This window comes from Panthera onca, chromosome B1 (assembly GCF_046562875.1).
Source record: "Panthera onca isolate mPanOnc1 chromosome B1, mPanOnc1 haplotype 2, whole genome shotgun sequence".
Lineage (NCBI taxonomy): Eukaryota > Metazoa > Chordata > Mammalia > Carnivora > Felidae > Panthera > Panthera onca.
In genome coordinates, this window is record NC_138342.1 from 70,655,308 (window position 1) to 70,670,549 (window position 15,242).

General features: G+C 33.7%; 1 protein-coding gene across 8 annotated transcripts in view; it reads right to left on the reverse strand.

Annotated features, from left to right (window-relative positions):
• Window positions 1–15,242, reverse strand: part of MAPK10 (mitogen-activated protein kinase 10) — a 315,034-nt gene that overhangs the window by 70,398 nt on the left and 229,394 nt on the right. For 6 of the 8 annotated variants that reach the window (XM_078445951.2, XM_060655675.3, XM_060655680.3 and 3 more), the window contains 4 exons: window positions 11,498–11,556; window positions 10,310–10,448; window positions 9,454–9,619; window positions 6,890–6,961 (listed from right to left, as the gene is read on the reverse strand). In XM_078445951.2, coding sequence (XP_078302077.1) covers window positions 6,890–6,961; window positions 9,454–9,619; window positions 10,310–10,448; window positions 11,498–11,556 — 436 coding nt within the window. The remainder of the gene's footprint in view (window positions 1–6,889; window positions 6,962–9,453; window positions 9,620–10,309; window positions 10,449–11,497; window positions 11,557–15,242) is intronic. The other 2 variants (XM_060655676.3, XM_060655673.3) reach the window with 1 other exon arrangement.

Here is a 15,242-nt window from a genome sequence, read left to right on the forward strand (position 1 = left end):
CATTGTATCATTTGTCAGGCATTAGATTATGCTAAATTATCTCTTCTCTATTCTAGCCAAGAGACAAAAATGATATAACATAAGCCCTGGCAGCTTAAATCTAAATAAAGAAAGCATTATATTGCTATTTCCACATTCTGTCCAATGGCTTGGGTTGTAATCTACAATGAAATATTTTTTGAACTATGTGAATTTCTATCCAGAAACCTGGTAAATGTCTTCCACCTAGGAGATTTTGTGGCTCTGGTAACACAATTGTGAGACCACATTGCTTTTCTCCCTAACCTATTTCTTCACTTAGCATAGGATTCAGAAAATGTGCTTTGATAAATTTTCTTGTAAAGCATACCTCAAAATATAATAGCAAGATTTAACATAATTTTCTAATATCACAGCACCATTTCTTTGAAAAATTTGTTTCAAAAGTTATAAATTTATATATATAACAAGTGCACATTGTTTTAAACTTCAGTGAAAAGATGGAATTATAAAAACTAAAGAAACATACATATTTTGCACATGTGAATCTGAATAAGAAAAATAACATTTATAGAACGCTAAATATTCAGAAATCAAAACAAGATTTTTTCTTTGAGTCTACCCATTCAACTTGCTTTTCTTGTTTTATAACTTCTATGTCATAATATAATTAATTTTTAACCATTATTTAAAACATTTTGTATTCCTCGTTGGCTTTTTTTACAAAACAGAAAAAAAGCCATTGAAACTTATCATAAAGGAGAAGACTTTAGCTTTATATTAAATCATAAACCAAGCTATAGGCTAAAAGACTTATAAGATATTTCCCATAAAAAGACTGAATAATTTTTTTACTGTACCAAAATATTTTAAATGTCATCTTTCAAAATCCATGCAATTCTGTAGTGTATATAAATAAGTAATTCAAAGATATCCTAATTTTGAAAAAAAATGTCTTTTTCTTTAAGTTTTTCATGTTCTAATCAACAAATAGTAAATGCTGGCTCCAAATGTCTCACATGCTCACCAATGTAAGTATCCTCACTTCATTCTGTACATCAAGTTACAAAAGTATTTTAGTAAGTAGCAAACTTTTTCTTTCTTTTCATTGTTGTCAAAATTTCACAGATAATTTTGGTTTCTCATCATTTGAGAGAAATTTTATTCTGGGTAGCCTCTTAGTTATTTTCATTTTTAATAGTTTATCTAATTCAATTTGAAGGTTATTTGGGCTGGAGTGTCTCCAAACTAATTAACTTCATAACATAAAAACTGTACTTCTTGGAGCCCCTGGGTGGCTCAGTTGCTTAAGTGTCTGACTTCAGCTCAGGTCACGATCTCATGGTTCATGAGTTTGGGCCCTGCATCAGGCTCTGTGCTGTCAGCGCTGAGCCAGCTTCAGATCCTCCATCCCCTCTCCTCTGCCCCTCCTCCACTTGTGCTGGAGCTCTCTCTCCCTCTCTCTCTCTCTCAAAAATAAAAATATTTTTAAAAATTGTGTTTCTTATCTTTGAAGGTATTTAGAAGTATGTGTCTGTTTGTAAATATCTAATGTTTTTATCACCACAGCAATCCTGTAAGACAGGGAAAGGAAGTATTTTACAAAGTAAATTAAAGTTTAGGGGGTGTCACATGACCAAAGTGAACAGAACTAGATGCCAGTTCTTGGAGCCCTATTCCAGTACGTACTTGACATTCATTTGACTGCAGAAGGCAGAAAGAATGTCCCACACACTGCTCATGGACTCTGTCCTGAGGACCAACAGGGCCCAGGGCAATTTGAATAGAATTTCACAGTAATGACTAAGGAATGTGTTTTATTATTTGTGTAGTTCTTCCCCTTCAATATTTCACAGAACTCTATGTACAGAACTCTGTAGGGGGGTAGGGGGAAAATAACATGCTTTTAAACCTGTCTGTATGCATTTCCGGGAGACAGGGAGCTTCTGGGGGACCGAGCCGTCCTAGTCCCAGCTCCTAGTGGAGCTTTATGAATGCTGGCTCTCAGCAGCCCCTCTCCAAGACATCAAGGAGTAGAGGCCCAGCTCCTCAATTTCTTGCCTTCTGTTCCACCCTGGAAGTCTGTCCTCACTTGCTGCCCCCTTGCAATATATCTCTCTGAACTCCTTTTATGACCTTCATGCCTTATCCTGCCCTCTAGTGGACTCTGGCCTAGTCTCAACTTCCTGGGTGAGAGATTTTCCCCCTGTAACTATGTCCTCCTTCCATCTTTACAGACCACCTCAAGCACCAGCTCTGACTCTGGTGATTCCTGTCTTACTCAGATTTTTCTCAAAGTAATAACAATAAAATAGTTGTATAATAATAATCAAATAGTAGTAAAACTAATGGTGAGAATAGATTCTTTCAAACAAGTACATACAGAGAAATAAAGGTGAAACGTCTTATTTTTTCTCATGTTCATGATTATCTGCCATTCACTTATGGGTATGAAAAAATGGCTGAAGTCTTACAATGCAACTTTACTTAAATCATAAGCCATATCTTGTTTGAGATAATACTGTACCATCTCAATATTAGGTAAAAGATTATAGTAATGTATTAGTTGCAAAAGTTTATTAGAAAGTAAGCATGGTTATTTCAAAGAAGTAAGAAGGATTAAGAATCTCTATCTGCATTAGATGAGTATCATCCACAACCTCTAATTTTTATTCACTTTACTTTGATTATTCCTAATTTTCATGTTCACATTTAGAAAAGATATGACATTCATTAAGTTTGAGGATGTTTTCTTTTTTTTTTTTTTATAAATTTTTTTATTTATTTTTGGGACAGAGAGAGACAGAGCATGAACGGGGGAGGGACAGAGAAAGAGGGAGACACAGAATCGGAAACAGGCTCCAGGCTCTGAGCCATCAGCCCAGAGCCCGACGCGGGGCTCGAACTCACGGACCGTGAGATCGTGACCTGGCTGAAGTCGGACGCTCAACCGACTGCGCCACCCAGGCGCCCCGGATGTTTTCTTTATTTATTCAAATACACTTTTGGCAAATCATTTATCTGTTCCTTAATAACTTGGCTCTTTGGCAAGTCTATATGTACATCCTTTTCATTCTAATTGGAATTTCTCATGTCTTCAGAGGGAAAAGCAAAGGGGTCTATTTTAGCAATCAGATCTGGCATCATTTGGAGATAATATACTTGAGGTCTAGCAATTTCAAATGAATACAGTGTGCCTATCTTTAATATCATGTAGGTCCAGGAAACTCTGGCCAAGAACTCTAGATGAAGGACTTCACAGGCCTTGCTCAAAGAAGGTGTGGCCATTTGAAGAAGAATGGAAGAAAAAAGGTAAAAAGAATATATCTAAGAGAAGTAGGCTTAAGGAAAGAATTTGTAGTATATGAAAATTCTACCAGTATTATGAGGCTTCAGTAATCAAAAATACCGCATGCCCTGGTTGGGGTTTGGGGTGGGTGAGGGAATCAGTGACTAAATATCACTTAAAAAAATTATGAGAAAAATCAACCTTACTATCTACTATTGTTAAAAGAGACAAAATCTGAATGAAATGTAAAGTCATTGACAACCTCTTTTGTGATTGTTGGACTCTTAAAGAAAATAATGGACCTCATATATTTACTGCTAACTCAAAATTTATCATGGGCCTAAGAAGTTTTAGTAATACTATACATTATGTCAATAAATATGCTATGAAATAGGTTTTAATCATAACACTGTAATAAAAATTGAGTATATAATAGTATATGTTTGTATAAACTATTAATACATTAAAAACAAATATTTTATAAATGGTCCTTTGGATATTAAAAAATAGCAAATTAACAGAAAAGCAAATATGTATGTATGTATGTAATGTATTTGTTTTGCCAATACTTAAATAATTAAGAAACTACCCTGTGATACAACCTGGATCATATCAATAGCCAAGAAATGTACACAGTGTTCTCAAAATGCAAATACAGTTTTAATTTAGGCATATAGCTAAAACTTCAGTCATCAATGATAATTTCATAAGATTTCCCAGTTTGTCAAGGTGTTTTACTATTTTTGTCATAGGTTCAGATAAAGAAAAGGAACGTTAAAAAGTTCTGTGGAGAGAGGGGAATAATGATTATGATTATAGAATATTACCATATAATTTTTCAGCCTCAGAGAAATTTAATAAAAATTACTCTGAATAATTATAAGGGAAAGTCAAAGAACTTATGATTGCTTTGTTTTTAAGTCTCTGAAAAATCTTAGAAGTAGTCAATTAGCCTATACTAAGCTTTGATATTACTTCCAGTAAGTGCTGGAATCTTTCAATATGCTAAAATATTGGTAAGATTCTTCTCTCCATAATTGCTCCATCAACCCCCAAATGTGTATCTAATCACCATGGTTAGTGAAGTTAATTCAATGCTCTGATCTCTCAATTGTTGCTGGGAAACTCTAATCATAAAATTATAATAACTTCATGTAAAGATTAATGAAACAATTCCACTCAAAAATACAGAGTACATGTAATCCACTGTTTAATAGAGATACTACAGTTTAGTTTAATTTTTAAATGTCTTCATGACTTCAGACATTAAATTATAATTTTAATTATAGGTAAAATGAACTAAGGATTTAAATACAAATGGAAACATTTCTAGAAAGATGGCAGTTCTTCTAACACGTTTTATCTGTAAATTATTTACTCATATTTAAGTAAAATTTAACTTAGCAAGATGTTTTCCACTATAAATGTCTTCATGTAACTTTTCCATTGACTTTTAGGTCTGTATGCAGGCTCATTATCACATAGGGCAGTAGGCTATCAAAGACCATTATTTTATATGATCATCACTGAGATAAAGGAATACAGAATGCAAATCCTTATAATGTAAATTTTTATGTTGGAATTTATTCAATTTCTAGGATCACTTTTATCAAGGATATATATTTTATGTATTGATTTTAGCACAATTTACTGTCAGTTCCAAATATTTTCCTGAAACAAACTATAATAAAGGGAAAAAAAGATCTCCAAGAAAATAATTATTGGAAGAATACAGAATTATCAATATGGTGCTATTATCTTTGTTTGCTTCTTTTTCTGAAGGATATCTTGGGTTAGAAAATGTCTTGACTTTTTCTAGTTGTATTGGCTTTTAAATTTAATACTGGTAAAAGAGGAGAAAAGCAATCCTGATAAATGCCTGAAGAGCTATATTAGATCTCAGAGCACCAAGCCACATGGAAATCAAGTGACCTATAACAACAATGTCATGTGGAAATGAGATATTTTGTGACTTATCTTCCACTAACTAGGGCATTATAAAGATGTAGCTGTGCAACTTCACTTTGAGTGTTGTGAAGTTCCCCTTTTTTTGTCTGAAATATACTCCAAAGACGAAAACACATACACATACACACAATCCTACTTTTATATGAAACCAGTACATTTAAATATGAATGCGAATTATAATATTGTTCTCATCAACTACATTGGATATATAATTTATCCTCAAAATATAAATAATTTAAAATAAAATGAAAGTAAAATGAATTATCATTTTAATCAATATAAAAATTATTGAGATGTTTTACATGCTTTCTTTTTATATCCTCAAAATCTAGTATGCATTTTGTGTATAAAATATATCTCAAATCAGGCTCATCATAATTTAAATACTGAATAGCCACATGTGGCTGCCTATTGGACAGTATAGTCCTAGAAGATGTCATTACTCTTGCCTTATTATTGGAATTTAGAGAATATCTTACTAATATCCAGCAGAATAAATAAATATCTACATAATGAGTGCTCATAGTGGTATAAACTTCTCACTGAGTCAACTAAATAACAGTCATAATCTTACATAATAAAAGAGTTCCTTAATACAGCTTTCTTGTTAACCAAATATAATATTTAATAGTTATAGACCACATGTTTATTGCCAATTTCTAAAACAATTTCATATATAATAATATACTGAACTCAATATTGCATTATCACTGTTAAAACTGGAAATTGTTGTTGTATTTAGATTTGCACTATTGTGTGTTAGCAGGGTATTTCTATATGCATAAAAATATATTCTCTATTAATATGTAAACTTTATTACGTATATATTACAAACACTAATATGTGACTTTGTTAGAGAGTAAACTTTGGATCATTTTAGACATATATCAGCTCATTTAATAATTCTAAATCATACATATTTCTCCAAGAAATTTCTATTGTAATCTAGCCCAGAACTCAAGGGTAGAACTTGAATAAACACTGCTTTTTAAAATTCTAAATTTCATTGGAAAAGCGATTATCTGTGTCTCAGTCAACTTGACTTGACTGTCTCCAAGTCAAGTAAGAGAAGCTTATATTAAACCCAGCTGATCTCTGGCAATTTGAATAACAATTATGGTTTTTAAACGTGGAAGTTCATGTTTGAAGGGGGATATGCTATATTGACCTATTTAAGACTGGATATAGTGTCAAGAGTAATTCAATTCAATGAAACTATAGACAGAAGCTTAGGATATCAACAAGGAGAGAAATTATTATGCCTAAATGTTGAAGAAGCATACAATGATTTTAGGAAAAAGATGGAAAATACTTGCAAAGAGTGACTTCTTTTGCTAGTTACAAAGATATTTTAATAATTTGGGATTTGGTGACCTCTATTATTTATGAAAAAATAGCATTGCTATTTTGAGTTACAAACAAGAAAATAATTTAAAGGAAAAAAAGCCCATTGAAATTTAATTAAAACAAATCATTGCAGTAGGTAATCTTCAGTACTGGTCAGATTATATAAATCATCACTTTTTTTTAAATCACAAATACACCACTTACCCAACTTTTTGCTTCTATCTTTACTCTCCTGGTAAAATCATTATGTGTTTAAAGGGAGAGAGAACAAAACAGGTAAAGCTGCAGCAAAAGGTACAAGGATACAGTCCCTTCCTGGAAAGAGGATTTTGTGGCGAACCATTTCTCCCATAATGCATCCCACAGACCATATATCCACTAGAACAGGAGAGAGGGAAGTGAAGAAAAGGGAGGAAAGTAAAGTTAACTAAGATCATTGATCTCTGAAGGAGGAGGAAAAAGAACAGTTTCATTAGAAGGTACAATTTTTGTCTCCCCCCAAAAGTTGCCCCAAAATTAAAACCAGCACTGTAATATTACATTAACAATGTTTAGCATGAGAACTCAAATTAATTTTTAAAAATTACTTTATGGGTACCTTAGATTGCCTCTGTAGTGCCATAAAAGGGTGATATGGAAAAACAGCAGATAAACCAAACGTGTCTCCATGGTGGGTGGCGGCTAAAAGCCACCAAGAGGTTTTTTATTATTTGCAGGATATAGAGAAAATAATTTTAAGCAACCTACAGGAGTGGCTGTTTCCATTTTCTATTACACTCAGTTACATGGAATAGGGCAACCAAAAACCGCTTTTTTGTTCCCTTTGTTTTGTTTGTTTGTTTGTTTGATTGGTTGGTTGGTTCAGAATAAGGTACATGCAAGCACATCCAAGAAACTACGAAATGGCAGGAACCGTGGTTTACAGGCAGAAGTATTGGAATCCCTGGTATTCAGGACTTAGTTTTTCCTTCAGAGGTTATCCTTGTAATAAACATCAGTTTTAGTTTCTATTTGAAGTATTTCAAAAATAAAGATACGATCAATTAGCACATATATAAAGGAGTCATCTGGAAGTAAAGTGAAAAAAAGTATTAAAGGTGTTTAAAAATTGTTTTATTTATTTGTTTGTTTTCTTTATTTCTCAGTTGTCCCAGTTGTTAACAAAACATGCTTCACCTTCTCTTACCAATCTTTACCCTCTTCCAACTTGCTTTTTAGTAAGGATCAAAGGAACTTTGGGGCAAAGACATTAGGCTGAAATGCTCCTTGGGGAAGGAAGGCAGGGTTAGGTGCACAGGATAGCCAGGCATGCCTGATGTAGGAACAAGCGGGTGTTTCTGCATGATAACCTTCCTCTCATATGCAAGAGGGGCAGCACAAGGGTGTTAGCTACATCTTCACAAATCTAGAGAAATGAAAAAGCTAAGGACGTGACTTGCAACCTTTTCTAGTGAGAGAAGGAAAATGGATGAAATTACATGCCATTTGTTCTGCAAAGATCTGGAACACCATCAATAGGCAAATGCGCCCCTAACGCCAGACCTCTGTAGATCCTTGATTTCTTGAATTTTTTAATTAATTCCCCTTTGACGTTTTACAAGTAACCTGTGAAAAAGGTCTACAAATGTCTTCTTTTCCGAAGAAGTTAGATGTGGTTAGATTATTCCTTGGGAAGAGGACTAGATTTGCCTCTTCCAAGTCAAAAAGTAACAATTCTGCCATTGCTCACCAAAGTGAACCTGACCTTCCTAAGAGCTAACTTTTCCCTTTCTTCTGCACAAGTGCACAAAAGTATTGGCTCTCTTCTAATGTGAAAGTACACAAAGAAATTTGTTTAAACTGGTGACCAGGGAATTTTCATAAAGGTACCCTGTAGCACCTGCACATAAAAATATATAGATAATTATTTTTGTAAAACTTATAAAAATAGACTGCTAGGAATTAAATAGAATAAAACATAAAATAAGCATGAAATGTACATTTAGGATATATATATATATATATATATATATATATATATATATACATATATATATAAAATCTTAATTTAAAAGAATTTTAATTCCTAAATATATTGGATATATATTTTTAATATGCTACATTACTTATTAGAGATATTCTTTTCAAAATAATGTACTGCAATGCATTCTAATAGGTATTTTATAAATCCTTTAATAAAATCAAATTGCAATACATTTTGAGGATTCTACTTTTTCTTTTGAAGTGTTCATGAATACTAGAAGTAACATAAAATTTAATATTTTCTCTATGATTCAGAATTTGGAATTACTAGGTAATTGCTCTCCTAAATATTACTTACAGAGCAGTTTAAAGCATTGAAGAGACTCTTACCTAACTTGAACAATTTGGATTATTCTAAATTGATTATCCAATGAGCATTTGTAAAGATTCTTGCTCCAAGGCTCTGTGATATCTTTTTGTCTTCTCCTAGGAGTAGAGCCATCAATCTAAGATAAGCCATAAAGCCAAATGGCTAACTGTAACAGACAGATTTCTTCCTGTTTTCATACTCAAAACTCTGAGTTGAGCTGCAACCCAAACAGCATTTTTTCTCAATATCTACAGCATGTGTGCTAATCCATATCTGTTTTCAGATGCCATCCACAATTCTTTTTAGCCATAACATTTTAGTGTTCTTGCAGCAAAGCTTACTTTTCAGAAACATCCTTCACATTTTTAATGAATGATTCTTCATAGTAGTGTTTTTAAACACCTCTTAATATGAAAGCTGGCAACCCTATTAAAAATATACATTCATATGCATGAAAAAGAACACTGCCCTTGGCCATCTAAAACATATGCACATTTTCTTCATGGTTTCTGTGACTGCTATGCAGAAGCCTCCTTACCGTTCTCCTTGTAGCCCATTCCCAGAATAACCTCAGGGGCTCTATAATAACGGGTAACCACATAAGGAGTCATCATGAAACTTGTGCCTGCCGTCCTGGCGAGTCCAAAGTCGAGGATTTTCAATGTACAATCAGACTTGACTACAATGTTACTTGGTTTTAAATCCTGACAATAGGAAAAAGAGAAGAAATTAAAAGCCAGAAGCAAACGGAACATATGATCTCTATCTACTCAATCAATATGGCAGTCTTGCAGTAGTATTGATAGGGCCCCCCTTGCCTACAGAGCGCAATATAAAGCAAATGATTAGCTTTTTATATATATTTTTAAGTATCTTCAAAAACTTATTAAACCCAGAAGAGAAGTGTACTATCAATTTTACAGTTTAGGCTCATCTTGGGAAGAGCTCTTAGAATAAATAACATATCATTTATTGTCATCTGTTAGATTTTTCCTTATGGCAACATAAACCTTTCAGCTCATTTTTCATTTCTTGGCCTGACAGAAGAGTGAATCAAGGCAGCTGTCTTTGTACTGCCAGCAACAAACTGTGGAAATGAATGGTCTTATTTCAGCTGCACATATGACCTCTGCCAATCAAGGGCCTAGAAAACATGAGGCTTCTCAGAAGCCAACTCTCAATGAGCCGAAACAAAATGCTAAACGAAATCAACTGAAGTATAGCTACAATTTTCTCCTGTACGTTAGTGGACTTTGTGCTAATTCTATAGTCAAAGAAATGAGGAAGTACATTATATTCAACCTACCCCCCGCTACATAAAGAAAACAATCTACAGTTGCTCTCTCTCTTCTCCAAAGGCACTTTAATTATAATTCTGGAGTATGTATTCTTACCCTGTGAATAATTCCAGCAGAGTGGAGGTGCTTGATGCCACACAACATTTGGTATAGCAGGTAAGACATTCGCTCATGGTCTAATTCCATTTGAATCACCTGACACAAGTTGGCATCCATCAGTTCCATTACTAAGTAACTGGGAAGTAAATCCACAAGGTTAGTCCCAAATCACAAGATCCATGAAGTCCTTCAAATAGGTCAGAATCCTCTCCCAAATCTGTAAGTCTTCCAAACTTCTCAGCTCTACCTTTGATTGACTTGAGAACATGAAAACTTTCCAAGTATTACATATATGTTAGCCATGGTAACTCTACCACGAGGTCACCAGCAGAAGCAGCATTTATTAGTGTGTGGTTCCTACCCATATATTTTCTACCTTCATCTTGTCCTCACGTTTCCCTGAATTCACTGAACTGTTTCTTGAGTATTATGATTAGAAATTAAAGAAAAAAAAAGTCAGGGGTCATCTGGGTGGCTTAGTTGGTTAAGTATCCAAATCTTGATTTCAGCTCAGGTCATGATCTCACGGTTTGTGAGATAGAGCCCTGCATTGGGCTCTGCACTGGGCAGGGAGCTGGCGTAGGATTCTCCCTCTCCCTCTTCCTCTGTCCCTCCCCTGTTCATGCATGCATGTGTACAAACACTCTCACTCCCTCAAAAAAAAAAAAAAATAGCATCTCCTATTAAATGCAATGTATCTGTGCCAAACAAGACAATGTGTTAAGATTTACTTCCTCTCCTCTGCTGTTGTCACTATACTTCTAGATAGGTTATTTTTGCACAAAATCAAAGGCACCACAAAAAATAGAAATAAAGATTTAAAAATTATTTTTATCATATCCCTTTTCTTGATATTTCTCAAAGTGAATAGACTCATTCCAGAAAGCTCACAGAATCAATTAATAATAAAAAATACATAATAAATAATAAATCTTCTCTGATTGAACCAAGAACATAGAACAACAAAGCACAAGTGCCAGAAGGCCAAAAAGAAGCAGAAGTATCTTTCCAGGAAGGAACACCAGAAACAGAACCTTCTGTTCTATCACTGGATCCCTTTCACTTGCTGTCAGCTCTTATTTCCCTTTAATCTCTACAAGAGATTTCATCCACTGATGTATATCAATTTCCCTTGAGTTATATAAGTGCTATGCTCTTCCTTCCTTCATGAGTTTTGTTACTTACACATCCTGGAACTCCTCCAGTGTTTTCTGGGGTGTGAAGACATTTAATAAACTAATAATCTGGAAAAGAAATAGTAGAAGGGACAGAGGAAAGAGAGAAAGAAAAAGGGAGAGATTGAATTATTCAAAAAGCATACTGAAACAAGTATTTAATCCAACTCAAAGTCACACACTAGTGCTATGGTAGCAATAGAAAAGTTGGGAAAAAACTTCTAGAACTGTTTCACAGAACATAGAAAAATGTACTCAGAAAGGTCATATATATGATATCTGCCTTTGGGTTAAATACAATTAAAAACGCTCAAATTCTTAGGCAGAAGGAAGAATCAGAGAAAATATATAATTGTGTAAATGCTTTAGAGTGTGATTCTCCTTGGTAGAATAGAGTTGTAATGCAATTAAGCAAAAATGGAAGGAAGCCATGTAAGAAAAAGATGGGCAGCAGCAAAACACCCAACAAGATGTAGCAAGGTCATGGTTTTCCTCCAAATGAACAAGACGGTGCTCTAATTTAAGATATTTTTGTGTTACTACTTTAGTTTCTTTTGCTTCTATTTCACACACAAATACTATTTAAACTAATGCTATACTGATATGTTTGGGGAAATGTATAATATCCTGGATGATATCAATAATGAATTTAGTGGAAAATGTATTTTAAAAGTTACTGCAATTCTGTCTCTTAAATTTTTTGTTGCCTGCTTTGGTTATTTTATATATTAGGTAGCAAAGAAGTTTACCTTCTAGCATAAGTAAATATTCTCTACTAACGTCAGTGGGACATAAAAATAAAAAATAGGGATAACGATCTTCTCACAGGATAGATGCAACCATTTCGCAAAACTGGATAAGTACAAGATTAAGATTTAAACATCTTTAAACTAAAAATTAATAAATTTTGGTAAATTCTGTAAGTGGTATAGAAACATATGAAATAATGAAAACAAAACAAACTGATTATAAACATCTGAGAAATGTGATCAAGTCCACAGAATGCTTTGGGTCACATGTAGTTTTCATTTGTTGAGGAATTATTGAGAAAAAATTCATAGTACAATGCATATTTTCATACACACACACACAAATGTATATATGGCAATGGTTATTACATATTAAGAAAACTATGATCATCTCTTCTAAAGGAACCTTAGGTTCTTTAGGTTATGGAATATGCATATAGAAATAAAATTATTTCAAAATATCTTTGAAACTTGTGATTAAAGTGTCTTATTCTGTATACTGATAGTGTATGCTGAAACAATGTGTGATATATCTGTCATTGTATGTACATCAAACATATACAGTGGGTTTGTTTTTCTAGTATTTTATCAATATTGCAAAGTAATTCATCTTGATATTTGGTCAAACAAAAACATCAGAGATTGTGCACAGGGCACACACACACACAACACACACAAACAACCCTTAAATATGGAAAAATGCTAACCCATATCACCTGGTAAATAATCTAGGTATTTGAAAATTAATTTAGAAAATAGCATTACAATTTTGAGTAAATCAAGATTATTTTAAAAGGTTAATTCCCCACTATGAATTCTTATTTTCACTGGGGCACCTGGGTCACTCAGTCGGTTAAACATCTGACTGTTGGTTTCAGCTCACGTCATGACCTTGCAGTGCATGAAATGGAGCTCTGTGTTGGGCTCTGTGCTGACAGTGCAGAGCCTATTGGGATTCTCTGTCTCTCCTCTCTCAGCTCCTCCCCAACTGGTGCTCGCTCTCTCTCCTTCTTTCTCCCAAAATAAATATATAAAAACTTTTTTGAAAAATTCTTATTTTCCCTTTTACTATGCCCTTGCTTCATCACCTTCATTTTCTTTGATTTCTCTCTGTTTTTTCTTTGCTCCCTTGTAAATTCTAATTCTTAACAATAACCAATTAAAAATTGTCCCTTTAGAAACATATTATCACAGGTATTTTCATTTTAGTTCAACAGTTTCACGCAGGAATCTGATTCAGTTCCTTTATTCCGACATATTAAAATGCAGATACGAATTAATGTTTGTTATGGCTCCACAATCACATTAGCCATCATTTCCTAGAATTAGGTATTCATTCTCTAAATGGATTCTCTTCTCTATTATTAAAGATTTAGTTGGGATTCTTCACTGTTTTACTTTACTTTCCACAGCATTTACAGAGTTCTGCATTCTGACTGCTTTTACTTAATATTACAAGTACTCGTGTGGAGGGGCGCCTGGGTGGCTCAGTCGGTTAAGTGTCCAACTCTTGGTTTCGGCGCAGGTCATGATCTCATGGTTCATGAGTTTGAGCCCCATGTTAGGCTCCGCACTGTCAGTGCAAAGCCTGCTTGGGATTCTCTGTCTTCCTCTTTCTGCCCCTTCCCTGCTCATGCCCTCTCTCACTCTCTATAAAATAAACATTTAAAAAAAAGTACTAATGTGGAATTTACATTTGGTCATAAGTGAATTTCCTTTCATAAGTGAACAAGTTCCAGATATTTATTTCCATAGACATATACACATGCACATGGAAATACACACATAAAAGGGGGATAGCAGGTAGAAAACCATTTACAGATAATCCTTTCAATTGGGAACTTCTTTTTAGGTATCATAAACATGAACTTCTACATTTCAGTCAAGAACAGGGAGGATGATTCCCTCAAATGCACCAAGTAAGTGGAAATTTCTCCACAATGTGTTTATTGCATTATAGGAGCTGAAAGGAAGATGAGAGAAATATAAGTATATGAAAACACTATCAAAATCTCCCATACTGCTGCTTCACTGATTATATCTATCCATTTTCCATTGCCCATGGTATTTCTCATCCTCTCTGCTATGATAAAAATAGATTGCATTGGCCATGTTGTTAGTCTTGTTCCTGCCTTCATTTAACATACTGAAAGAACAAATTGGTTTAGTAGAATGACTTTTCTTATGAATCATCCTTTCCATCATTTATAGTTACCTTCTAGAAGTCTTGTGTTTCTTGCATGGCAAAATTAGAGATGGGTACGTACTTCATAAATTTGCCTTTTTAGTGAGATCTTTCCTGCTCAATCTATTTTAAAAAGTAAGCCCACCCACCAGCACTGACCAGAATAATTTTCCTTTTGCTTTGTTTTACTTACTAGTGCTTATCACCATCTGACATTCTATACATTTACCTATCTATTTTTTAGACCATCTTTTTCTCTCATCAGTACAACATGAGCTCCACATGGTCAGGGATTCGTTTCTGTTATCTCTACTGATGTAATCTTAGCATCTAGGTTTATACATGGGGCACATTTTATTTAACAAACATGTCAAATGACTGAACTACAAGTCATTGGAGTAGAGTAATAGAAGAAAAGAAAAACACTGTCATCAGAGAAACAATCCACATATTTGTATTTCAAACATCTTGCAACTAAACTCTTATACATTTGCTTCTTCTTAGTGCCAGTGATAGATGGTTGGCCTTATGACAAATCCACTTGCTTATAAAACTGCACTGATAATTTCATATATTCTGTGTGATTTTCATACTTAAGAAAAACTATGCAGACTTATAGCTATTTTTATAGTTTTATTATAATAATTTGCAATTATTTTCATTATACATTTATATGTAATAAATTATATGCACTGTACTTATGAATTATTTATTAATAATAGTCATTATTAAAATAATGAATTATCTCCCCTGTATCCTTACTAAAAGTAATGGGAGCATAGAAAGAATTCTAGAGGCCTTTATCTGCAAATGTAGAAGCT